Source organism: Schistocerca gregaria, chromosome 4 (genome assembly GCF_023897955.1).
Source record: "Schistocerca gregaria isolate iqSchGreg1 chromosome 4, iqSchGreg1.2, whole genome shotgun sequence".
NCBI lineage: Eukaryota > Metazoa > Arthropoda > Insecta > Orthoptera > Acrididae > Schistocerca > Schistocerca gregaria.
This window is the reverse complement of record NC_064923.1, coordinates 250,472,319-250,499,493: the sequence shown is the minus strand read 5'-3', so window position 1 is coordinate 250,499,493 and position 27,175 is coordinate 250,472,319. Positions and strand designations below refer to the sequence as shown.

Below are 27,175 nucleotides of genomic sequence, written 5' to 3'. Positions count from 1 at the left end.
AGCATCAGTGCTAAAATATTTCGTTTTTAAATAAACCTCTTTATAAAAATGTGTAATTTTTGTTCGTGAAAGTTGCAGTGGTTTGAAACATGAAAATGTGAAAAGCGATCATTGCTATTCTTTTAATAATGCTGACAGAAAAAAGCAACAAACGCATGGCATAAGAATTAGTACAGCATTACTGAGACAATAATGTCCATTTTGCCATGTGTGGTGGCTTTATGTTCACGTATACGTGCAGTGTGCTTTAATATTATGATTCTATGTATCATGAACCTGGAGAGACAAAATGTTTCAATGTTTGTTCAATTCCTACGTCTATTACAGGAAATAATAAGAAGGAAATTGCAAATCGGTTGTTTCGAAATCGGTTTTAACGCTCACATTAAATTGGCGTGAAAAAAAAGAAAACGATATAACCGAGAACCAAGTGTTTCAACGATACCTGCCATGCTAATCTCTAATTCCTGCATTAGGGTCACTACCAATATGCGTCAGTGCACCAGTGCTCCAGTCCACGTCAGACTGAAACTACACGCGGACACACGATATCGCACGTAATCACTGAGCATTCAGCTGGCGCTGATCTACTGTTAAAAGGTATATGTGGCAAGAAAAGTGTGAGGTGGGCGAATCACAGCACTTAGCACAGTCGGACTGCAGGAAGAGGATGTGACATTAAGGTGTCAAATTTCGTGAAAGCCACTTCAATAATAAACTCTGTACAGTGAAGCGTCGCATTTTGATTTATTTTATTACCAAGGAATTTGAGTAGCAACGGCCGCCACATGCTGAGTCACGGGCTCGGCCGGCTGCGAGGTTTCAGTGTATAACCGTCGGAGTGGGAGGAGGCGCCAGAACGACCTCGTCGTGGGCGCTGCGGTAGGCGGCGACGGCGTCTGCGTCCAGCAGGTCGTCCCCTGCCCTGGGATGAGCCAGCAGCTCGCTGTCTGGCTCGAGCCTCAGCAGCTGGCCTCGGAGCACGTCATTCCTCTTGCGCAGTTCCTCCAGTGTCATCTCGGTTTCCTGTCCACAGCAGTACACGCTGATAACGCGCTTCTTTTTTTTCCCATATCGTAATCTCCATTCCCCATCTGGGGCGGGATGGCAGCAGCATAAGCGCTGCTCACCAGCTGAGAGATATAAGTAGACAGAAAGACATTTAAAACAATATAAAGAAGAAAACATGACGAAATATGGAAACAAAAAAGGCGGAACATAAGAAAGAAAGCGGTGACAGTAAAATGGAGGTAAAATGTAATAAAGTAATTTACACAAAAAACATACACACTGGATTAAAAAGCACCAGCCAAAGTACGGCTGAAGCATAAAAAGTTGCAGAACGATTAAAACAGCCACGTGATGGATGGTGTAGCATGAAACAATCATGGATGATAAATAGGTCGAGAACACAATTAAAACCACATCTTTAGAGGACACTGTATAATGGCATTGAAACACAACACTAATGCAGCACACTGATAATGAATAAAACCCTGGGAGGATCTCTCAGGGGAGCGGACAAGGGAGAAGGGAAAGGAGGCGAGGAGGAGGGGAGAGATAGGGGGGATGAAGGGATGAGGTGGGGGGGCGCCGAAGGACTGCTGGGGAGGGAAGGGACAGAGAGGAAAACAGCAGAAGAGGTGGTGCAGAGACTCAGGGGGAAGGAGGGGAGAGGAAAAGGGGAGCCCTCGGGATGGGCAGGGGGGAAGCGGCGAACTAGGCCAGGTTAGAGTTAGAAGGAAGGGTAATGTTGTAAGACATGTATATTTCTATTGTCTATTCTCAAATCAGAATTTATGAAAGATGTTTATATTTTATTAATAGGATTCAGTAGGAATAATTAATATTTGTCATGTTGGAAATAATTGTGGTAGCATGGAATGTCTGCATCAAAGTATTGTTGGCAGGAGAGACCGCATATTGATATAATTTTGAAAAGAGCGGGAGAGACCGTGTATGGATACATTTTAAGAAAAGAGCGGGAAGACCGCTCATTGATACATTTTGTGATGGTAGCAGGGATTGTCTGCACGAGAAAGCATTATTGGCATGAGAGATCGCACTTTAGCGTTCGTAGGAAGTCAGTAGTAAGCGAGATGTGAAGCGAGTCGGTAGTAGGTGTGAAGCGAGAGTTTGAGAGGAGCGGTGTGATGCCAGCCACCAGCTATGATTTACAAGAGATTATAAACGGATGTACAGAGACATCAGCTAACTATTATCATAAGAAGAACTAATATTATTGAATTATATTTTGAGAAACTCGAGACTACTGAAGGTAAGTTTGCGCAATGCTGGTTGTAAGATTATTGTGAAAAGTAAGTGCCATTTGAACGTTTGTAAAATCATTTCATTCAGGATATAATTAATTTTTGCCATCAATATTGCATTACTGATTATAATCCATCCCAAAAACCATCAACATAAAACTTTGCAAAGTTTTATTGTTGTCAAGAAAAAGTTTGACTATGAATTACGTAATTTCAATCAAATTAATTAAAGATTAACATCAGCTTTGCTATTAAAGAATAATATCAGCTTTGGTAATAAATACAGCCACTTATTATGACAGCCCACCAGCAGCTAATATTGTAGAACAGAGTAAGTATGTTCATATCACAGTTCGATGTAGCAGTCAGATGGCGATCCAGTAACACTAAAAAGGTAAGGAACAGTTTTGGGTTATTTCATGTAACGACTGAGGGCCACGACGACGACACATTCAAAGTTTCGTCGAAATAATCAGAAAATCACTTTTAATAAGCAGCATTTAAATTTGTATGCGAAGATTAAGAAAGAGAATTAATTTCAAAGGGAGTATTTCATTTGTTATTATTAAGCAAGAGAGAGAAAGCCTAAGGGAAGGTTTCATAGGTTATTGGAGAAGAGAAGGTTGCATAACAAAAGAGATATAGAGGAAACAGGAAGGTTTCAATGTCAGGGCGAAGTTCAACATCTGGGAGGTGCGCGGGTGCTAGAAATTGCCCTTATGAAGGAGATGAAGGATGTGGAGGTGGAGAGAGGGAGGGATGCAGCGATAGAGGAGTGGCAGTGGGGGGGGGGGGGGTGAGGAAAGAGGAAACCAGGGAGTGGGGGGGATCAAGCATGCTGACAGTGCAAAGGATGCGGAGATGTTGGAGGAGAAGGAGGAGTTGGGGGAAGAGGATGAGGTAATACAGGAGTCATGTGAGGGAAAGAAACGGGATACAGAAGGCAAGGCAGAGTGTGTGCAGTTTGAGGATTTTGAGGGCCTTATAAAAGCGTGGGAGGTGGGGGGAGGTGGAGATCCAGGCAATGCTTGCATAACAGAGGGTAGGACGGATGAGAGAGTGATAACACACAGTTATCACAGTCTTATATCAGGTGGTAGTGGCATGTGGAACAGTGTCCTGAACAGTAAAGCTACAGAATTTTTTATTCTGTTATCAATATCAGTCGAGGTATTACAGGTACTGCGTCGTTATAATTAAACTTTCCCTATTTACACATTGTAATACGAAAACTAATCGCTGAATGAATACCAAATTTGGTAGCATTAATGTTCAGAGTATTGGGTGCATGACTTCCATGCATAACAGCACCACCGTCCAGTTCCAACTATTGCCACCAGGTGAAGTGATCAGTCATCGTGATTCATAGTCTCACATACATGACCAGCACATTGGACGCACATTCGAGAGGACGACGGTTCAAATCCGACTACGGCCTTCCTGATTTAGGCTTTCTGTGATTTCCCTAAATCGCTTCAGGCAAATGCCATGACATTTCCCTTCAAAGAACATGGCCGAATTCCTTTCCCATCCTTCCCTAATCCAGTAGGACCAATGACCTCGCTATTTAGTCCCTTCCCCCAACATCTGGCCCTTCACAGTGTACTTGTTGACCTGTCAACAAGAGCTTGCACAAAAGGAGTTGGTCATTATAGGTGAAGCTCTATTATCAAAACAACATAACGCTGCGGCTGTACTTCGAGAACATCGCCAGCTTAAAGATTATGGAAGGGTCCTCTTTCTCCAGCTGCTATGCAGAGCATGATGAAGAAGTTCAAATCAACTGTAGAACTGGGCATCTCTCCAGGAAAAGGCCAAAGACCGGTTGCACCACAGGTGGTTGGTGAAATCACTGTTGCTATGACAGACAACCCTCCACACAGTTACGGATCGTCAGGCAGCGTGCGTGTTGTGTCATGACAGTTGAACATCCCATGGGCCACTGTACAGAAGGTGCTTCGAATCATTCCCAAGTGGTATCCGTACAAGATCCATATCGTATAGCAGCTTGCACCACAGGACGCACAACGAAGTGTTAATTCCGCTCTGCACCTTCTCACAATGATTGAAGTTGACGAGGGCTGGCACTGGATCATCCTATGGACAGACGAAGCTCATTTTTCTCTGCTGGATGATGTGAACACGCAGAATTGGTGATCGTGGGGATCTCCATCTCCAGTCACTATGCATGAAGTTCCTCTGTATAGTGAACATGTCAGTGTATGTTGTGGCTTCACGGCTACTTTCATCATTGGCCCATTCTTTTTTCAATAGATTGGCACTCAAGAACCAAAGGCGTACAATGTGAATGGCCAGCGTTATTGCGATAAGCGTCGCCAGAATGTCATACCTGCCCTACAGGAGACAGACTCATTGAACTTAACAGTTTTCAAGCAAGATGGGCCCCCACCGCACATTGCTTGTGAAAGTTACCGGCTTCTCTAAAACACATTTGGAAACAATCGAATTATAAGTTCATTGTTTCCAAATGCTTGGCTAGCACGATCACCTGATCTCACTCCCTGTGATTTCTGGTTGTGGGGCTACCTGCATTATTTCTCTTCTCCAAGTCCTTGACGTTAATGCTACCGAATCTGATCCTCGCTCAGTAATTACTTTCCGTGTTACGACGTGTTAAATAGGGAAAGTTTAATTATAACCACCAGGTATATTACTAGGTCGACCACCTGTGAATCACCCACAGCTTCCTTCACCACTACTTTTATCTACCCATTTACGACCGTCCTATCCAGTTAACTAAAGCATTAAAATACCTCAGGTTAAGACTTGATCATCAACTAACATGGAAGCCCCATTTAGTAAACATTCAATAGAAAGCCCACAATAGACTAAAATTAGTGAAACTACTAACTGGCTGAAAATGGGGATTGCACCCATCCACAATCCTCCACACCTATAAATCCTTGATCCAACACGTCCTCTGCTATGCAAATGTGTTATGGACTTTCACTCGTCCCTCGCTTTATTCTCGAACGCCATGTACTCCGTCTAGCCCGTCGAATCCACATACCCTTCCCCACCCGTATCCTCTACCAACTTACAAAATTCCGCTCCATCCTCTTCCATCTTGAGCACCTCCGAGTATCCTACGTTATCTGTAAGCTAGACACTACCTCCCCTCTTCTCCCCCCCCCCCCCCCCCCCACACCTCCCTGTTCACTACTCCTGGTACTCTGCCGCACCTTTTCCACCACATTCCGCTAACGCTATCCCTCTACACTATACACATCCTCTCCCAACGAAACTTCAACCATCTTCCCGTACCCGACCATTACATCCAACCTGATATATACCCATCCTAACAGAACAAAACAGACTCCACCCCACCTCCCCCGATCAGTGCTCCCTTCTTTTCCACTCGTCTCCGCCGACATCCTAATCCTTGCTCCAGAACGGCATCCATCTCTACTCTCCGGAATTCTTCCTCTAAACATCCACCCACACAAACACTCTCTTACGCTCTAGCCTAACTGCTATATTCCCATGATACCCCTCTTCCTGGCAGTATATGCCCCTCCATGACTTCACTCATCTACGTATCTGTTTTAATCGGTCAACGCACTAGCTTATTAATTTGTTAACTTCTGCAACTGCCCCTCAGTCTTTTATCTTTCGCGAAGTATTCATTTGCCATTTCATCTCTGTCAATCTTTTAATTAATCAACAAACCCGATTTTTATATTTTAAATAAATGCAACTGAATCGTCTTTTTATTATGTCAGTTATTCATTTTGTCAACTACTGTGTTCACTTTTATAATATGTTTTAAACTCTTTACTCTCATACAGCCCACCCCCGCCCATATGGGGCGAGGGGAATGAAATGACAATAACGAAAACAAAAATGCTTTCTGACTATGCTGATGAAAATTTCAGTCCTCTCCCCTCTAGAGGGCGATGAATTGAAACCTATAACATGGCGGTGTGTAACGTAACTACGTCGGTGCGTGAGAAACAGTGTGTTGCAATCGAGTTTCTAATTGCAGAAAAGTTGCCTCCAAGTGAAGTCCGTAGAAGAGTGATAGCTGTGTACGATGATGATTGTATTAACATCAGTAATGTGCGACGTTGGGTTGTTCGTGCTCGTAATGAAGGATACGGTGTTGCTAAACGCAACTTGTGTGTCTGGGTTCGGCGTGGACGACCGCGAAAAGCAACAGACGAGACTCATCGGAATCGTGTCAATGAACTCGTCAGAGAAAATCGTCGAGTAACAGGCACAGCTCTCAGGTTCCAAATAAAAGTGGCTCTGAGCGCTATGGGACTTGACATCTGAGGTCATCAGTCCCCTATAACGTAGAACTACTTAAACCTAATTGACCTAAGGACATCACACACATCCATGCACGAGGCAAGATTCGAACCTGCGACCGTAGCGGCGGTACGGTTCCAGACTGAAGCGCCTATTACCGCTCGGCCACAGCGGCCAGCACCTCTTAGGAAAGTGTGGCTTATCATGAGAGCATGTACAGGCCATCACTGCGTAACTGAGGTACAGAAAACCGTGTGCACTGTGTGTGTCTCGAATACCCACTCCTGACCTAAAACAGAGCAGACTGCAAACCTGTCTATAATTTCTTTCACGTTTTAAGCTTCGGAGTGATGGATTCCTTAACATCTTAGTGACAGGTGAGGAAAGCTGCGTTCCCCATTTTGACCGAAAACAAGAAAGCAGCAACGGAGATCCGCCACAAAGGATCACCGACACAAAAAAACAGTTCAAGAACATGCTATCAGCAGGCAAAGTTATGCTCACGCTGTACTGCGATGTTCAAGGTGTGGTTCATTTGGAATTCGTGCCTAAAGTCACCACCACAAACTCCGCAAGGTACTGCGAAGTCCTCAGGAAACTGAAAGCACGAATTCGAAGAGTTCGTCCACACATGTATCACCCTGTTCTTCTCCATGACAATGCCAGCGAACACACGAACGGTGCTACATTTGCAACAATCCGGCGCCCTGGGTTCCCTGTCAGCGATCATCCTCCACACTGTCCCGAACTGAAGCCGCCCGACTCTCCTCTATTTCCGAAACTTAAAGGACACATTCGAGGACTTCACTTTCACAGTGGAGAAGCAGTGCAAACAGACATGAGGTTGTGGCTCTGTCATCATAGTAAAATATTTTACAGTGACAGTATAAAGTGAACTCCCGTCGGGAAAAATGTGTTCGTCACCAGGGTGACTACGCTGAGAAATAAATATGTAGAAAAGGAGAGTAAAGCTGTCGAATGTTAATAAAGTTTGTTTTGATTAAAAATCTTTAAATAAAACTATTATGAGGCTTTAGTTCTCAGTATGCCCTGATAATATACCGTGAGACAAAATTGAATGACCACGTCGTCAACAGAACGATGATCCATCTCTGGAACGCAATGCAGCAGCGATTCAACTTAACAAGGATTCAACAAGTTCCTCGACGCACGGTGGTGGCTTATGAGCTCGCAGATAGCGCCCAGTAGCTTCCCAAGCAGACTTTATTCAGGTTGTACGACCCATTCTAGAGTACTGCCCCGGTGCTTGGGAAACCCACCAGGTCAGATTAAAGGAAGACATCAAAATAGTTTAGAGGTGTGCTGCTAGATTTGTTAATAGTAGATTCGACGAACAATCAAGTCCTGTGGAGATCCTTCGTGAAAGCAAATGGGAATTGCTAGAGAGACGATATACTATTAAGAAAATTTACAGTACAGGCATTTCCAGCTGACTGCAGAACTATTCTACTGGAGAGAACGTACAGTTTGGGTAAGGACCGCGAAGACAGGATAAGAGAAATTAGGATTCGAACAGAGATATTGGACAATTCACTCCTCGCTCCATTTGCGAGTGGAACAGGAAAGGAAATGACGTAATGGCATTGTGTACACTCCGTCATGCACCACATGGGAGCTTGTGGGGTATAAATGAAGATATTCGGATCAGTCTTATTTGATGGTAAAGACATCAGCGTGAGTTCAAACCTCTATATAGTCCCGACTTGGCTCCAGCCGATTTTCATGTTACCAAAACGACGCCTTCGACGACTTCACTTTGATAGCGATGAAGCTGTGGAGGCAGAGGTGAGTTTGTGGTTCCGTCAACAAAGTCAGACTTTCTATAGTTACAGGTATCAACAATCTGGTCTCTTCTTGGGAGAAACGCGTTCGTCGGAGGGGTGACTATGTTGGGAAATAAGTACGTAGTCATGAAGAATAAATAAATAAAATGTTAGTAACGTTTGTTTTATTTTCAAAAAACCTTAAGAGTTTTAGCATAAAAAAAGTCGGCGGCTTTACTTTTCAGCACACTTTCTTAACAAGCCAAGTTTTGAGTAACGCCCGGCGACCTCAGAAATACACTCGCCGTTATTCTGAAAATCCTTCAATGAAATAACCAAATTGCAATGCACATTTGGAAATATCTGGGGTGTGGCCAGAATTAATTCTTGATCGCTCTAGACGAGTAAGCTCAGAAAATTTCGTGTCCAAATACCGCAAAAAATTTACAAATACTCGCATAGCACTATCAGTTAACAGTTTCCTACACAGGACAGAGATTTAAGTCTGGTAGTGTTAGAAGTTTCTCAGTGATACAGTCACAAATATCTCGTTAATTATTCATGATCGTGTGTACGTAAACACAAAAGGCTTTTACTTATTAGTCGACAGAGCAAATTTCTATTGAAATACTTCCACTCGATTCTTCATAACATTCAAACCACATTGCAATAAAACGTTTTTAACTCTAGCAGAAGCATTGCTACGTTCAGCATCACGCAGATTACGTTGCGATACGCCACTGTCTTTACTACGGACACGTTTCCCGACACACAGCGACAAACTCCCGCCCGTGCTGTAAATTAAGCCCAGCTCCGGACACATTGCTTAGCGTTGGTGCTCTACTTAGAGGTAAACCTACCCAAGGGATACATTACGAGATTGATGGGCTTTAAACAGCAAAACGTATTGCATCATCAATACCAAATTCAGGCATATATGGTGAAATTATATACCAAATACACGTCTCTCAGCTAATAAGCCAGAAATACCTCTACATTGCTGTGCATGTTCCCGATATGTGTCCACTTTAAAGTCAATTGTCATGTTTGGTTGTTTAATAAATCTTTCTCAGATAAATGTACTTTGAATATATATATTCTACCCGTATTGTTATATATATATATATATTCTTTTAATTTTTTGAAATACAAAATTTATTGTGTTCTATTTCATCTTTCTTTTTACATTTTGTGAACAGTATTCTCCTTCTTTTTTTCTTTTTTTTAAGTCGTAATCTTTTCAGGCATAATTACGTTTTATTTTAAACTGTTTAAGCATTACTCTTGTAACATTACTATAAATCTGTACAACAATGAGGAAGTGCAGAATTGTTTGGGTCGAAAAAATACTGAATACATTTTGATTCTGTGCACCAAGTACATCGGACAATTGCAATTTTACGACAGGAGCGGAAGGGAAGAAAAGAAATCCGCTTTCTTACTCTCACCGCACCAACGTTCCCCAGAGCACGGGCAGCGAACTGGGGACATTTTTGCATTTACTATGTACAAAGTTTGATTACCCACAATATAATGTTGAAACTATGATCACTAGCAAAGAAATAACTTTTGCATCACAGTTATAAAATATGGCTAAAGGTTCTATTGTAATGACGTATTTACGAAAAGCACACTACTTTAAGATTTTAAATCGAAACTGAAATTTCAGATACGGTGCTAAGGGAAGAACACTACAAAGAGGATTATGAAGGAACGGTAAAATACTCTAAAAAAAACATGACATAAATCTTGAGGAAAACCAAAAAGCCATTACAGTTTGACACTCTGGTAAAAACTAATTTGAAAGTGTAAAACACAGATACAGAAAGGGCACAAAGAGAGAATATCTGTATAAATGGGATCCACAAATTGTTGTAAGTTGAACGATAAATGAAAAGTTATTAGGTATTTCCAAGTATAATTAGACACATTTCAAACTGAGAATCAGTAACAATACATGATCTGGATGTAAAGAGGTGTGATTTACAATCAATAAATGATTGTAATTTACCACAACATTTGTACAAAGCTTCCTCGAAATGTATTCATGATTTTAAAGTAAGGCACCGGACTGTTTTAAAATACTCAATAAATTCATCACTCGAGCTCAGTTAGCGAATAAAGAAGAACTGGGCGGAAAATCTTACGAATTTGTGGAGACTGTGTAATCGAAAAGTGTATGATTGGAAACTCCAATGTGTATAATTCTGACAAGTCAGGTTTCAATTTGGAAATGCATGCAGGACGAACATTATCCTTCAGACGAACATCAAAAGTTGAAATTCTAGCAAAATCTCTGAATGCCTAAACACGTACTTATACAATACGGTCTATTATAACTGCAGGGAGAAATTTTATGACCCACTTACTCATAATTTTGAAAAAAAACAAAAGATGGCATGTTCTGCCTAAAAGTCCAAAAAGATTCATACACAGCAGATATTATCCTTGTATTTGCTCCTACGTCCGATAAATAGGCAGCGTAGCTCATAAGGAAATTCTCTGAACTAGTTCACATACCTAATACGACTGAACAATTTGTCTTGTGTTTAGATTCATGGGTAGGGCAAAATGAAAAAAAAAAAATTTAGCACCACTGATAAACATGGAAAACAGGTGGATATTTAAAAGATTTCTTGCGAAAGCACTGGTATGATTCAGCCACAAGACATATATACATTTTGGCCATTGAAAAAGCCTCGAAACGTTCTTCAGATGTAATTATATAATTACGATGTTAACTTGCATTTAAGAAATAGTATTGTAAAAATTCAATCCGTAATTCACAATTAGTTTTCTTCTCCCAGATTCGACAACCTTTTTAAATACGCATTGTACAAGAGAGATTAAATTGGACAGAAACCACCTAAATGTGAGACGCCTGTTCACTATTGCTTTAAAAACTGTGATCCTGCATGTGACTCCTGTCATGAAATTGCAACTGTCCGATGTGCTTGGTGCGAAAAAAAAAAATGCATTCAGAATTTTTTATCGTAACAGTTCTGTGCTATCTCATTATTGTGCAGGTTTACAATGATGTTACCAAAACAACGTGCAAGCAATTTAAAACTCAGAAAATGTTACAACTTGCAAACCAAAACGAAAACAAATACCGATCACCTAATGAAAAACGGAAACACAAATTCAACATAATTTGATTTATATATCATAAAATTTAAAAAATGGTTCAAATGGCTCTGAGCACTATGGGACTTAACATCTGTGGTCATCAGTCCCCTAGAACGTAGAACTACTTAAACTTAACTAACCCAAAGACATCACACAAATCCATGCCCGAGGCAGGATCCGAACCTGCGACCGTAGCGCATAAAATTAAAAGAAAATATATATACATACAGAACTATATATGAAGCATATACATTTAGAACATAGTTATGGGTAACGACTTATTAAACAAACGAATATGACAGTTGACATTGAAGTGGATACATATCGGGAGCATGTACCGTAATGTAGAGGTATTTCTAGCTTATTAACTCATTTCTGACAAATGCATGTTTGGTAAACCACCTCATCATATATGACTGAATCTGGTGTTAATGATGATATACGTTGGTTGATTGGTAGGACATGTTCTGAGGCATCAAGGTATCACCAGTTTGGTATTGGAGGGCAGCGTGGAGGGTAAAAATTGTAGAGGGAGACCAAGGCGTGAATACACTAAGCAGATTCAGACGGATGTAGGTTGAAGTAGGTACTGGGAGATGAAGAAGCTTGCACAGGATAGAGCAGCATGGAGAGCTGCATCAAACTAGTTTCAGGACTGAAGACCACAACAACAACGTTTTACTATAAGTCAAATTTCGAAATGAAAAACAAAATAATGTGGAAGATGCTATTCTGTAAAAAATGATTTTTGAGAAAAATCTGGATGAAGCGTTGTGAGGTGCATAAAAACCCATAGAACTTTTGTTTGTAAGTTCTCTTATATCTGCTGGCGTTTTAACGCAATTCATTCAGAAATATTAAACTCAGCTTTTTTCAAGGGGGTGCTTCACACCTTTAAAGGCAGTATGGGCATGTATATAATCCGTGTGTGTCTCTTATTTTGCTCTGTACGACAACGTATTAAAAGTCGATCAAAATCGTGGTGTGTCCCTTAGGTGGGTTACTAGTTAGACTTTCAGATTAGGAATCAAGCCAGACTGAGACCTGAATACAATATTTGGCCTCTCAGGTATTGACATTGCCGAGTAAGGCGACCGTACACTCTCACGACCTGGCCGGACGATTAAATGTAATGTTGTTATTCCTAATTCTACGAAAACTCCTTCTATATCTTTCTGACTAACGTTGTGGGATATAAGTGTCGGTAAATTTCGTTTTATCAAGCAATCGGTGCAGCGCCAATGATTCATTAAGAACATTAAAATTTTAATAAAATCAGTCTAGAACACATAAAATATCTTGTTTTAAGAGACACTGTTCGCCTTCCATCGATGTCTGATGATCCTCAGACCGTTGCATGCTCTGTAGATGGAGAAGCAAGATAGTTATTAAAGGACAAGTAAAAGTAAAACAACCTATATAACTGGAATACAAGTAGAAGAAGAGATAGCATTGCTGAGCGCTGGAGCTGGCGGGATGGACCACTGACTGCTCCGGGCTGGTGTGTAGAGCGATCGCTGAATGACGTGCAGTTGCGGTCACGTAGATAACGAAAGCTCCGCCCACCGCCTCCAGAATTAAATCAGTGATAGCTAGTGGCCGTCAAATACGAATAAAATCAGTAAAAATACAATTGCGGTTCAAAATTATTCGATCACGATCACAGTCGCTAAAATATGAACTTGGTCTCCAGAAAATACAGGATGACGCAGATAAAAGTATCCCGTGTAAGTAAAACGGAAATACAGTGAAATGGCAGAAACGGAGAGCTGAATAAGAATTACCATTCATTTAAAATTAGAAATACAGTGAAGAATGCATTTGTAGAAGGTGTTGAAAGACACCCATCAGTAAACGGCTGTGCACGTCTAAGCGTAATCATACACACCCGGCATAAAGTTCGGATATCAATGGCAGCAACTTCACGGCTGTGTTTCTATCTGTTCCTGTATTGTGTGTGTATTTGTTTCAGAGACCTTGCTCTTCTAGTGCCCTCACAGGAAAAAAATTTGTTGTTAGATCAGGCGAACGTGGTGGCTATGAATGTTAGCTGACAGTTAATTCCTCAGTGAAGACGTCATGCACAGTTCCAGTGATATCTGACGTGTGTAGCTAGATGTCCCATCTTGCTGGAAGAAGCAGTATTGTCCTTCATATTAAGAGAGTAGAGCACAAAACGTATCAAAAATCCCCATTCATGCAACCATGTTGAGGGTTGTCTCAAAAAGTATCGGTCCAGTGATGCGCGTTGTTTTTACAATGTACCAAAAACTGATTTCTTCGTCATGGGGTGGTTGCTGACACACTAGGTTAGGGTTCTCCGTTGCCCTATACTTCGTGTTCTTTGAATTCACGTGACCGGAAGGATGAAACCATGCATCACCCGTCATGGCGTGATGGAAATGGTCTAACAAACCGTCGTTGACGTTATTCAAAAGTTACGTATAGTAATCTACAGATTTTGACAGTCATCCTCCAGTAATTGGCACACATCCGTCACGCAATATGACTGCACATTAAGACCTTTCAATATCCGCTGGCAACTCCTCCTGCTTACATGCGCCTGTAGGGCCAATTTACGCGTAGACTTTCTTGGGCTCTGAATCATTCTTCGGCAAATGTCTGCACTACCTTCTTACGCTTTCCACAGATCCGTAGATGCGCCGGTTTTTATACAGACTCTGTATTACTCTGTTTGCTAATTGTCCTCTATCTGGATACCTGACTTCGAAAATTTCGCGAGTTTCCTTAATCGAGCTTGTTTTCACATACCTTTTCTCAATTTCAATTATTTCTTCTATCCAGAATGTCATTTTGCAGACCGCAAAGAGAAAGGTCTAACTTCCCTGGTGAAATAAACTGAAATGTTTATAGAAAAATGCCAACAATCGTTTACTGCATAAAACTGTCCTTTGTCCTACCTGGTTATTCTATTTCAGAAGTGAAATACTGCATTCGCATTCAAGCTGGAGGTGGACTGTTTCTGACTGCACCACCTTGTGTAATAAAAGAAGCGAAGTAAGGAAATAAACCAGCAACATTCTAACTAGACCCGAAGTGTCGTCTATGGGGAAACGCCATAGATAATGAGTGCATAATACAAGACTGAGCACAGTCTCAAATGAACCGGAGGATGGAAAGCATTCGTGGCCTTCTTTCAGTTAATAGCCTGGAATTCGGTAAAAATGTTTTAGAGAAAAATGGGAAACGCTAATTGTGAGAGAAGTAGCGTGGAAATTTTACCACGATTTTGCGAAAAAAATCCAGTGTCTCAAGCTCTGTACCACCTTCCTTGGTGTTTATACTTGGAGGCCTGGTCTTACATTGTCACAAAGATTATAGGTAGACGCTTTTTCATCAACTACGAAAATCCTAGACTCAGGCCGTGTAAGAGCAGAAAAATGTACAGTATCTTATCGAAATTATCCGGATACCTATTAGTTGACATTAATATGGAATGTGTCCACCCTTCGGCGTTATTACGGCTTGATCTTTGTTGGGGATACTTTCCATTAGGTTTCTGCAAGTCTATGGAAGAATTCCTCAAGAGGCGAAAGAAGAGAAGGTAGAGGATATTGCAAGCCAGGATCTAGAACGAAGTTAACGTTCTGATTCATCAGAAAGATAATCAATTGCGTTCCGGTCCGGACTTTCGGCAGGCGAGTCCATTTCAGGAATGTTATTGTCCACAAACCACGGCCTTGGTGACAGGGAGTATTTTCATGCTGATACAAAAACCATCATCTCCGAAACAATTCTGTAAAATGTATTCACATCGTTTCGCATTTAGTGTTGTGTTAAGGACAATGCGGAGACAACAACCTAGTCACGAAAAACAATCACATATCATTATATTACCTACTACGCACTTCACTTTTGGCACTGCACATCATGGCTGGTATTGTTCTCCAGACATTCGCAGAACCCGAAGTTTTCCATCCGATTGCTGTAGGATATAGTGTGATTCATCATTACTCCAGATCGCTCGTTTCCAGTCAGTAAGTGGCGACGCTCTTTCGGCCGCTGTGGCCGAGAGGCTCTAGGCGCTTCAGTCCGGAACCGCGCAACTGCTGCGGTCGCAGGTTCGAATCCTGCCTCGGGCATGTATGTGTGTGCTGTCCTTAGGTTAGTTAGGCTTAAGTAGTTCTAAGTCTATGGGTCTGATGGCCTCAGATGTTAAGTCCCACAGTGCTCAGAGTCATTTGAACCATTATTGGCGTCGCTCTTTACACCATCTCAAGCATAACTTAGCACCGGCTACAGAACTGTGCAGCTCGAACATTGTAACCCATTGTTTTTAACTCCCTATGCACGGTCACCTGCATTGCTAGTAGCCCTTTGTAACTCACGAGTCATTCCCTCTGCTGATTTCATGCAATTTTTTACAAGCAGCCCCGCAATTCTCGACGGTCCCTGTCCGCCAGTACGTGAGGTCTCCCTGGTCTTGAATTAGCTGTGGCTGTTCATTACCATCACATCAGCAAGAGTCGACTTGTTCAGTTTTAGAACGGTTGAAGTGTCCCTGGTGGATTTGTTACTCAGGTGACACGTGAGGCGTAACCTATCAATTTGCAGATAATTATCTGTTGTTCCCACTATCTCTCTAACTGATCAAGGATAGTCGTAACCTTGAGCAAGCATTTGCTCTTATATTGAGTGTTCGTCTTTGATTTTTTTTTTCTTTATTGGATTTCAATTCCCCCCCCCCATTATCCCCAGAGGGGGGAGCGCGCTGGCAGCAGTGTAATATGCTGCTCTGCAACCTACAGAAAAGTTAAAAAAATAATGAGAATATAAACAAACAAGAAAAACAAGTGACAGAACGGTGACATTGTGGAAAACTGTAAAATAGCGGAAAGTTTTGGAATGAAAATATAAAAACACTGAGGTGACGATGCAGATGAAGATACACAAGAAGGAGACAGGCACAATTAAAAAACGTGGCGACAGTCTGGTTTCTGTTCGCATGAGATAAAAAACACAATGAGCGACTGTGTGATGGCAGAATCGCAGGAGAGCTTCTGTGAAGTTTGTAAAGTAGGAGACGAGGTACTGGCGGAAGTAAGGCTGTGAAGACAGGGCGTGAGTCGTGCTTGGGTAGCTCAGTTGGTATAGCACTTGCCCGCGAAAGGCAAAGGTTCCGAGTTCGAGTCTCGGTCCGGCACACAGTTTTAATCTGCCAGGAAGTTTCAGTATGGTGGCTCACAATACAGAACACTCACTTAAAACAGCACTATATAGGTGACAAGGCTGCAGATGGGGAGGAGGGACCCGAACCTATGATAGAGGAAAGAGGGAGGAGAGAAAAGAAAAAATCGGGGAGCTGAAGGAAGTAGGGGACATAGAAAAGAGGGACTGGGCAGACGCGAGAATGAGTGTGAAAGGAAGGGGAGGGGAGAGCAAAAAGGATCAGGGGAGAGAAGGAAGGCAGAGAGAGGGTAGGTGGGGAAGAAACCTGGATGGAAAGGGTTGGGAAAGAGGGGGGCCCAGGGAAATGACAGGAAGGGAGGGGGAGGTGAGGATCAGAGTTGATAGGAGAGATAAATGGAAGGAGAGAGAACATCATCTGGGAGGAGGAGTCCACAGAAGCCACCTTGGGAAAGGAGATGAAGGGTGTAGAGGTGAAGGTTAGGGAGGATACTACGATGAATTGTCTTTGACCCACATGTTTGTGGAAATTTTCTATTTCTTTTGCGCATGTCACGAGAACGAAAGTGGACGCAGCGTATCTGCAAGGCAGGGATTCGCTGAGAAACCACGGATCCTCGCCGAGCATGGACAATGGTTGTGACTTCACTTATCGAGAGAAACACAGAGAGGGTGTACGGAGAGCAAATGGGAAAGACCAATCTGTATTGCGAACTCTGTTAAAGTCGCGTGATGTAATAAAATATAAAATGGAGTGTATGTAACGGAGGTGAAATACACGTGCGCTAAAGAAGCGGCACGTGAATTCGTAATTGGTGTTTCAGATTCCCAACTGGTACGAACTTTGCTTCTCAGAGAAAGGCTGATGCCTCAATATATGGCAACACTGTCAGGCAGATAATATAGATAAGTAATGATAGATAACTAACGGCGACCACAAAAACCTTTAGGAAGACCACCTCCATATAACGCCAGAACAACGGCAGGCGTGTTACATCCAAAGACTAGTGCACATTCCAAGTCAGTGATCTCTCCTGACCCACCCATTGTGCAGTTTCTGCTTCTATAGTGACAACACGATGCACCTCCTTTTATACTGGCGGGTCACCATCTTGTGGCATCCAAAAATGGCTCTGAGCAGTATGGGACTCAATATCTGAGGTCATCAGTCCCCTAGAACTTAGAACTACTTAAACCTAACTAACCTAAGGACAGCACACACGTCCATGGCCGAGGCAGGATTCGAACCTGCGACCGTAGCGGTCGCGCGGTTCCAGACTGAAGCGCCTGTTGTGGCATCCAGTGGTCAGTTCTATATTTCATAAGGCTGTCCGGTTACTTTTAATGGATAGTGTCCGACAGAAAACGGCGTATGGCAGGAATGCCATCTTCTCAATATCGTTCAGCCTATACATCGAAAGGGCCATAACGGAAACATAAGACACGTTCAGGAGTGGCGCTGTATATCCTGGTGAAATGATATCAATAAGATTTGCCGATGACATTTCTAACCTCACTGAAACTGAGGAAGAATTGCAGGATCAGTTCAATGGAATGATCATTCTACTGACTGTAGTATATGGGTTGAGAGAAAACCTGAAAAAAGCGAGACGAATAAAAAGTAGCAGAAACTGGAATAGCGACACTGTCAACATAAAAACTGGGAATCACGTAGTGGATGAAGTCAAGGAATTCTTCTATTTCGGAAGCAAAATCATGCATGTAGCGGATTATCACAGAGAAAGAGACGATTTTTCGCTAATAGAAGTCAACTACTATTAGACATACTTCTTGATTTGAGGAAGAAATTTCTGACAATGTACTGGATGTATATAAATTAGTTATACAAAAGTAATCTGTAACTGTGATAGGAGTAAAAACTTACAGAAATTTTTGATACAGCACTGAATGCAGCATATGTTCAAGTTTTATTCCCGCCTAACACTGTTAGCTCCCGACGTCACCGTTAGGTGAAATGCCCGAATGAATTAATAGAACAGCCATCGTGGAGTCGTATGACGCTGCAGAGTGTGCGCAGTGTTGTTCATCATTTCATGAAACCAAATCCGCTACTAAAGTTCAGAGACAATTCAGGTCCAAATATCGCAAGCCACCGCCTCAAAGGAAAACTGTTATTAATTAGTTCAACCGTTTCTTCAGTCAGCATTTGGCTGGCTCTGTACCAGGGTCGGCCGGCAGTCTCTGTCGCAGCAATTGAACAATTTGAACAATCTTACATTCGTACTCCGAGTAAATCAACGAGACGTGCTCCAAATTACAGTTAAGTACGTCTACTGTTACGATGTGGAAGGTATTACGGAAACGCCTATCACTCAAACCTTAGAAATTGGAATTGTTGCAAGATTTAAAAGAAAGTGACAAAAAAATGAGCCGAGCTTTATATGAGAGGCATTCAATTACATTGCACATTTCTTTCCTGAGAGCAGCTTGGTTTTATTGAGGATTCCAATAAAACAATTATATCCCACTCTTTTGGTTACAAAACTCCATTTTTTCAGCATAATTTTCTTTCAATGCGACGGCCTTACGCCACCTTACTGCCAGCATGGTACCACTCTACTGGTCGACTTCAGAGCCAACGCTTTGTTGCATGATAACCTCTTCATCATGCACTAACAGCTTCCAGCAGAGAGCATACTTCATTGGGCCAAGTAGATGGAACTCTTTTGTTAGCCGGCGAGGAACCCAGCGATCGCACACCTTTGAGTACCCCAACTGGTCAACGATTATGCCAGCACCATAAGACAGAGATGTCCAGTTGACCAGAGTGGTGTTTGAATGTGACACGTCTGCCTCGAATGAGAGTGTCCGCACGTTCCCACATTTCTGGAATCACAACTGTGTGGGGGCAGCTGGCACACGGGAGATCGGACAGGTTTGCGCGACTTTGTTGTTATGATGACAGACGCCTCGCCAAACGACTCACCGTGCTTTTGTTCACTGTCGGTTCACCGTAGACGTTCTGCAAGCGCCCACGAATATCTGTGACACTCTGGTTTTCCGCAAAAAGAAACACAGTTACAGCTCCCTGCCTGGAACACTCCTCCGTTACAGACGCCATTTTGAAGGCCGCGTATAGCGCCGCCAGCTATCGGAACTTCATCAAACTGTGCATGCTGAAGAGGGAATACTCCACGATGTCCCACAGCAATTCTACAATTCTAACCGTACTTGGTAGAAAAAAAATGTATTACTTATTCAAAGCATCTCGTAGAAATGCTTAACAAATGCTGACTGAAGATGATTTTCTTAATAAAAATGTGTTCAGTGACAATGCCTCCTGGGTCCTTTCTTTTTTGGCGAGTCAACTGTAGCTGGAATATCGTACAGGGACCTGCTCTAACGTTATCTAATGCCTCAATTATAGTATGATATGGGCCTAGATTTTACTTTCTAGAACGATGGCGCACCACCACATTAACATCGTGAAGTTGTCATGTATCTTGGTAGGAATGTGCTATCTTCGATTGGACATGGTGGAACAATATCTTGCCACCACGATCTCCTAATTTAATCCCAGTGGACTTCTCTGTATGGGGTTACATTAAAGCGAAAGTGTCTGGTCTTTCGCTTCCAAGAAACATCGATGAGCCGCGGCAACTCATAACACAGGCAATTGCCGCCACACGTCGATACTTGCTTCGTAGAACTTTGCAGGATACTGTTTACATATAGAAAATTTATCTTGTTACAAAAGATAACACTGAACATCTGTAAATAAAACTGGAAGATATACTGCATTCAGAGTTATATCAAACACTTCTGTAAGTTATTTACTTTTTTAAAATAAAAGGTTACTTTTGTATACCTAATTTATAAACAACCTGTATGTATGGAGCTCGGTACTCTATAGTGGTGAATCGTGGGCTGTCAGAAAATAGGAAAAACAGAAGAACTGAACCGTGCGATATGTGAAGTTACAGAAAGATTCGTAAAATTAAGTAAGACTGATAATAGCCGGCCTTTGTAGCTGTGTGGTCAGCGTCTCTGACTCTCATGCGGCGGACCAAGGTTCAATTTCATGTACTACCAAGTACTGTTTCTTGTTGCGAAGACGAGCGCGGAGTGCAGTCGGGTTTTAACTTGTAACGGGTTTTTATTAATACATCCACTTAATTTGATTTCACTTACCGATTATTTGTATGTAGGAGAGTAATAATGTAACGGACGGACATCTAAATACAATACTGATAGAATTTTTTGGGTGTAACACATTTAAATTTCAATTGAATATACATGGAGTGAAAAAATTTCAACACTAAAAAAATCAATACTGTAGAGTAATGTAATTTCGGGAATACATTTGTCAAGATAACATATGTGAGTCATTAACATTGCAAGATCGCCTGTTAATACGAGTATAACCGCCAGATAAGCCATCGCAAATGTGAAATGCTAGTACATTAATAACCGCTGTAGCCGTCAGAATGTTGAATGCATGTATTCAAAGGTGCATGCATTGTGTTGTAAAGGTGCCGGATGTCAGTTTGTGGGATGGAGTTCCATGCCTGTTGCACTTGGTCAGTGAGTACGGGGACGGTTTGCTGCTGTTTGTGGATGGCACTAGACTGTCGTCCCGTGATGTCCCATGTGTTCTAGATTGGAAACAGAGCTGGAGATCGAGCGGGCCAAGGCAACATGACGACACTCTGTGCGGCATGTTGTGTGACAACAGCGGTATGTGAGAGAGCATCATCCTGTTGGAAAACAACCACTGGAATGTTGTTCAACAGCTCGAATCACCAGACTGACGTACAAATGTGCAGTCACGGTGGGTGGAATAACCACAATATGCTCCTGCTGTAATACGAAATCGCACCCCAGAACAAATTCCAGCTATAGATCCATTGAACGAGAGTCACTCCAAAAGAAATGCACACTATTTTTTTAATCCATCTTTTATTCTACATGTTTGAAAGTTTTACAGTGTGTAGATACATCCTTTAGGAACAATATTTTCATTTCTCCACATAATTTCCATCCCTCTCAACTGCCTTACGCCATCTTGGGACCAGGGCCTGAATATCTGCACGGTAAAATTCTGCACCAACCTGTTGGAGCCACTGTTTGGTAGCGTGCACAAGGAAGTCATCATGTTCAAACCTTGTTCCACGAAGAGAGTCTTTCAGTTTCCCATAGAGATGATAGTCACATGGAGCCGGGTCAGGGCTGTAAGGCGGGTGTTTCAGTGTTGTCCATCCGAGTTTTGTGATCGCTTCCATGGTTTTTTGACTGACATGTGGCCGTGCATTGTCGTGCAACAGCAAAACATCCTGCTTTTGCCGATGTGGTCAAACACGACTCATTCGAGCTTGAAGTTTCTTCAGTGTCGTCAGATATGCATCAGAATTTATGCTGGTTCCACTTGGCATGATGTCCAGAAGCAAGAATCCTTCGGAAACGAAAAACATCGTAGCCATAAGTTTTCCAGCAAAAGGTGCGGTTTTGAACTTTCTTTCATCAGGTGAATTTGCATGATGCGACTCCATTGATTACCTCTTCGTCTCTGGTGAAAAATGATTGAGCCATATTTCATCACCTGGCACAATTCTTCCAAGAAATTCATCTCCACCATTCTCGTACTGTTCCAAATGTTCGCAGCATACCGTTTTTCTTGTTTCTTTGTGAGCCACTGTCAACTTCCTGGGAACCCACATGGCACAAACCTTTTTTAACGCCAACACTTTCAGTATTTTGCAGACAATTCCTTCCCCTATCACAACGTAGCGTGACAATTTGTTCACTGTGATGCATCTGTCAGCAGTCACCAATTCGTTAAGTCTGTGCACATTCTCTGGAGTGAGTGCAGTAGGAGGCCTGCCGCTGCAAGGACAATCCTCAATATTGCCGTGCCCACTTTCATCACGTAATCTGCTTGCCCACAGATTAACTATACTGTGATCGACAGCAGCATCTCCACACACCTATTTTCAAGCTCTCGTGGATGTTTCCCACTGTCTCGTTTTCACAAAACAGGAATTCTATGACAGCACGTTGCTTCTGACGAACGTCAAGTGTAGCAGCCATGTTGAAGACATTCTGTGACGACGCCACTCACGGGAACAGGTTGAACTAAGTTTGAAAACAAGTGGGAAGGATGTATCCATAAACTGTAAAACTTTCACAGATGCTGAATGAAAACAGTATTTTTTACAAAAATAATGTGCATTTATTTTGAAGTGACCCTCGTATCTAGAACGCAGACAGGTTGGTTACTGGCCCTCAGCTGGCCTCCTTCTAGCCAACACACGCTCATCACTGACATAGCGGCAGAAACAGCTTTCATCAGAAAACTCACAGACCTCAATTCTGTCCTGCAATAAACTCACGATTGCCACAACTGAATCAGCAAATAACGGTGGTCAGGGGTCGGTGGAATGCACGCTACAGGTCTCCCGTCCTTGAAGTAACCGATTTCTAACATTTATTTGTGGTCCCAACAGCTGCCTAAATGGCTGCTGCAGATGCAGTACGACGCGCCAGAGCCATAGGCCGAACACGATGGTTTTCCCTCTCGATAGTGCCACGTGGCTGTCCAGAGCAGAGTTATCTTGCAACAGTACATTCTCGTGACCACCGCTGTCAGCAAGCATGTACAGCTGCTACATGCGAGCCAAGTTGGTTGAAATGGCTCTGAGCACTATGCGACTTAACTTCTGAGGTCATGAGTCGCCTAGAACTTAGAACTACTTAACATCCATGCCCGAGGCAGGATTCGAACCTGCGACCGTAGCGGTCGTTCGGCTACATACTGTACCGCCTAGAACCGCACGGCCACTGCGGCCGGCTCGAGCCAAGTCTTTCTGCAATACCGCAGAAGGAACATCCAGGTTCTCGTATCCCAATTCCACAACATAGTTTAGAATCAGTGAGGTGTAGATTATGGCGTCTTTGCCGCCTTAATAGTATTCTTGCCTAATATCATCCAACAAAGTTCCGTCTCAAAGATGACTAACATTCACGACAGTCACAGCGTGTATTTAACGAAAACCTAATTTGCATCTTCATAGTGGCGCTACTAACGCTACATTTATGCGACTGGCGCGAAATTTAAGTAGACATTATCTTTCAGATGTAGAAACAAGGCTACAAACATTCATTTATGTTGCGCAGCTCCTTCTTGTTGTTGCGACCAAGTAATTTCCAAGAATGATTACCTATCGAAGTCGCGGGGACCAAACGGCACATATCGAACGTGCGATTGTAAATCGATCATGCGACTCTCGTCGCGATCGTTATGAATATATTTGCGGTGGTCACTACCACAACGACAAAAGAAGATCGTTTAAAATTACTTGTAATTACAAAGGAGACGACTTGCCTTACTCGTCGTCGGTCTTGTCGTCATGTGGAAGTCCATGTGATGTGTACGCTACAGGGACAGTTCCCTTTTTTCCATAGCCTGAGTAAACTCCGCCAATATCACACAAGAATATCGGGAGAGGGTCACATGCGGTAACTTTTCCCTGCAAACCCAAGTAGTGTAAATAGAGATATTGAAACAAGTGAAGTTCGTCCCTTTGTCCTGGACGCCCTTCTCTTTTAATGGCCCTGCCGGTGTGGCCGAGCGTTTCCAGGCGCTTCAGTCTGGAAACGCGCGACCGCTACGATCCTGCCTCGGGTATGGATGTGTGTGATGTCCTTACGTTAGTTATGTTTAAGTAGTTCTAAGTTCTTGGGGACTGATGACCTCAGATGTTAAGTCCCATAGTGCTCAGAGTCATTTGAATCATTTCTTTTAATGGGAGACTTCATAAATTTCCAGAGGCGCTCGATATTCTGCACACTAGCATCATCAAAAGACACGAACTCTCGAACTCTACAGAGTGGTTCACGAACACGTGGCCGAGTCCTTCAGCTTTCAGTCTTGTAGGACTGAAACCCGTCTGTAATGACTTTAGAACCAGGCAGCATGATGTGCTAAAGTGACCTTGTCTCGGGAGAATACTCTCACAACGAAACACTTCCGGGACTTTCTTTCCATCCAACCGAATACCCAAATATGATCTATTTCACTCTTTGAAGGTCGTCCGCTCTGGTTCTTACTTCTAGATAAATAAGATGCGCCCACTTCCACAACTTTACTCGCTCCACCAATTAGCACACTGTCGCTCGTCACTACTACATAACAGATTTCTCTGTAAAACCCGAAAGAGTCACACACGGTGTTAGCAGATAACTCAGTTTCCGATGCTGTTGCTTGCAACGTGTGGTTTCGAATCCAGAAGGATTACGCTGGTCTGGATGGATAATTCGGAAGAGTCGAACCACGTATTCTTCCTGAAACTCGTTCGTTTTCTGCACTTTTCTCAATGAAATTGAAACTTTATTTCGGCATCGAAACTCCTCTTACGACGTTTTACGCACTTCGCACACCATAATCCATACAGTCCCTCCTTTTGTCGTCCGTTACTACTCCATATTTGCGACAAAAAGTCAAACAATTTTCTGCGCTGAACAAGCATGGAATTAGATTTTTCCATGTGAGAGAATCCGCCGAAGACACGTCAGATATACCAGACATCACACTCACTAACGACAGAAATCGTCGGTTTCACAAGCGCGGAGGATTGTAATTTAGAGCAACTAAAGGAACGACGGAAAACGTATAACAATGAGGATCACAAATAATTGATCATAACGCCCGCTCGAGACTCGCATGATCAATTTACAATCACACGTTCGATATGTGTCGTTTGGACCTCGCGACTTCGATAATCAATCAGTCTTGTAAATTACCGATTTCCCTGTCAGTGTATGTTCCGAGGCGGTAATTTCCAAGAATGATTGCCTATCGAAGTCGGTGGGTCCAAACGATATATATCGAACGTGCGATCGGAAGTCGATCATGCTACCCCGGTGGCGGACGTTGTGGTGAATTATTTGTGATCGTCATTTTTATCTGTTTTCCGTCGATCCCTTAGTTGCTCTAAATTACATACTTCCGCGAATTATTTGAGAGTTGCTAGGGAAACCCAGACGATTTATGTCGTTAGTGAGTGGGATATCTGATGTTCTTGACGTTTCTTCGGCGGATACTCTCACATGGAAGAATCTAGTTCCATGTTTATCCAGCGTGTTCGACTTTTTGTCGCAAGTATGGAGTACTACCGGAGTAGAAAAGAAGGGACTGTATACACTGTGGTGGTGCGAAGTGTGTAAAATTTCGTAAGAACAGTTTCGATGCTGAAATACCATTACCATTTCATTGCGGACAGTGCGGAAAACAAAAAAAAATGGCTCTGAGCACTATGGGACTCAACTGCTGTGGTCATTAGTCCCCTAGAACTTAGAACTACTTAAACCTAACTCTGCTAAGGACATCACACACATCCATGCCCGAGGCAGGAATCGAACCTGCGACCGTAGCAGTCGCACGGTTCTGGACTGCGCGCCTAGAACCGAGAGACCACCGCGGCCAGCGTGTGGAAAACGAACGAGGGTCAGGAAGCATACACGGTTCGACCCTTCCAAATTATCCATCGAGGATCGCATCTCATGGTCGTGCGGTAGCGTTCTCGCTTCACACGCACGGGTTCCCGGGTTCGATTCCCTTGCGGGGTTAGGGATTTTCTCTGCCTCGTGATGGCTGGGTGTTGTGTGATGTCCTTAGGTTAGTTAGATTTAAGTAGTTCTAAGTTCTAGGGGACTGATGACCATCGATGTTAAGTCCCATAGTGCTTAGAGCCATTTTTTATCCATCCAGACCACCGTAATGGACTTTCACATGACAACACCGACGACGAGTAAGGTAAGTCTTCTCCTTTGATTACAAGTATTTTTGTAACGCCCTTCTTTTGTCGTTGCTGTAGTGATCAACGTAAACATACTCTTAACTCCCGCCACCAGAGTCACATGATCGATTTACGATCGCACGTTCAATATGTATCATTTGGACCTAGTGACTTCGATAGGTAATCATTCTTGGAAATTACTTCCTAGGCACATGGTCATGTTGTTCCTCGGAACGCTTTTTCACATTTGGAAAACTTTACTTTTCCGCAGTATGAAAAAGACTGCATCACACAGAAACTGAACGTTATCATTTAAAGAGTCAGTAAGAAAATATGTTAAACTTCTGTTACGAGTCTGGGCGAGAGGCGGAAGTCTGTTAAGTGTTCCAAGCTACAACAGTGTTCCCTATGTTGAGAGTAAGCGCTGTTTTAGGAAAAAGGAGTCGGAAGAGGAGAGGAAGTCGTGATGGACCGGATCAAGCCAGTCAAAAGACTGGTAACAGGAAAACAAATTTGTCTACGAAGCGATCCACCAGTCTCAAACACAGGCCTCACCTTGAGGCGTTCGCGCACGCTCTCCATCTCGGCGGCTGTGGGCCGGATGTCGCCCAGGGCTTTGCGCACGTACTCCACGGGATCTTCTGGTTTCTCGAACTCGTCGTAGAGCGAGACAAGCGCTCTCGTTACCGACACTATGACGTTGCCGCGCTCCAGGTACTGCCGGAACTCCTCGCGCTTCTCGTCCACCACCTCCCGGATCGAAGCCATTGGCCACGCGCCGACCTAACGCGTCTCCGGAACCTTTAGTTGCTAGGCA

At 42.9% G+C, this 27,175-nt stretch overlaps 1 protein-coding gene across 1 annotated transcript; it reads right to left on the bottom strand.

Moving 5' to 3' along the window:
- Positions 1-728: 728 nt before the first annotated feature.
- LOC126268056 (c-Myc-binding protein-like) lies at positions 729-27,175 on the bottom strand. Its single transcript, XM_049973490.1, has 2 exons — positions 26,914-27,175; positions 729-1,026 (listed from the first exon to the last, which is right to left on the bottom strand). Exons 1-2 carry the CDS (start codon positions 27,124-27,126, stop codon positions 823-825), a joined length of 417 nt encoding a protein of 138 aa, XP_049829447.1. The 5' UTR covers positions 27,127-27,175; the 3' UTR covers positions 729-822.

Bases quoted from the DNA above. Each gene is read 5' to 3' on its own strand.
- LOC126268056 (XM_049973490.1), bottom strand. From the start codon at position 27,126: ATGGCTTCGATCCGGGAGGTGGTGGACGAGAAGCGCGAGGAGTTCCGG. The intron at 1,027-26,913 runs GTGAGGCCTGTG...TGCTGTGGACAG, and splicing joins GCGTGCGCGAACGCCTCAAG to GAAACCGAGATGACACTGGA.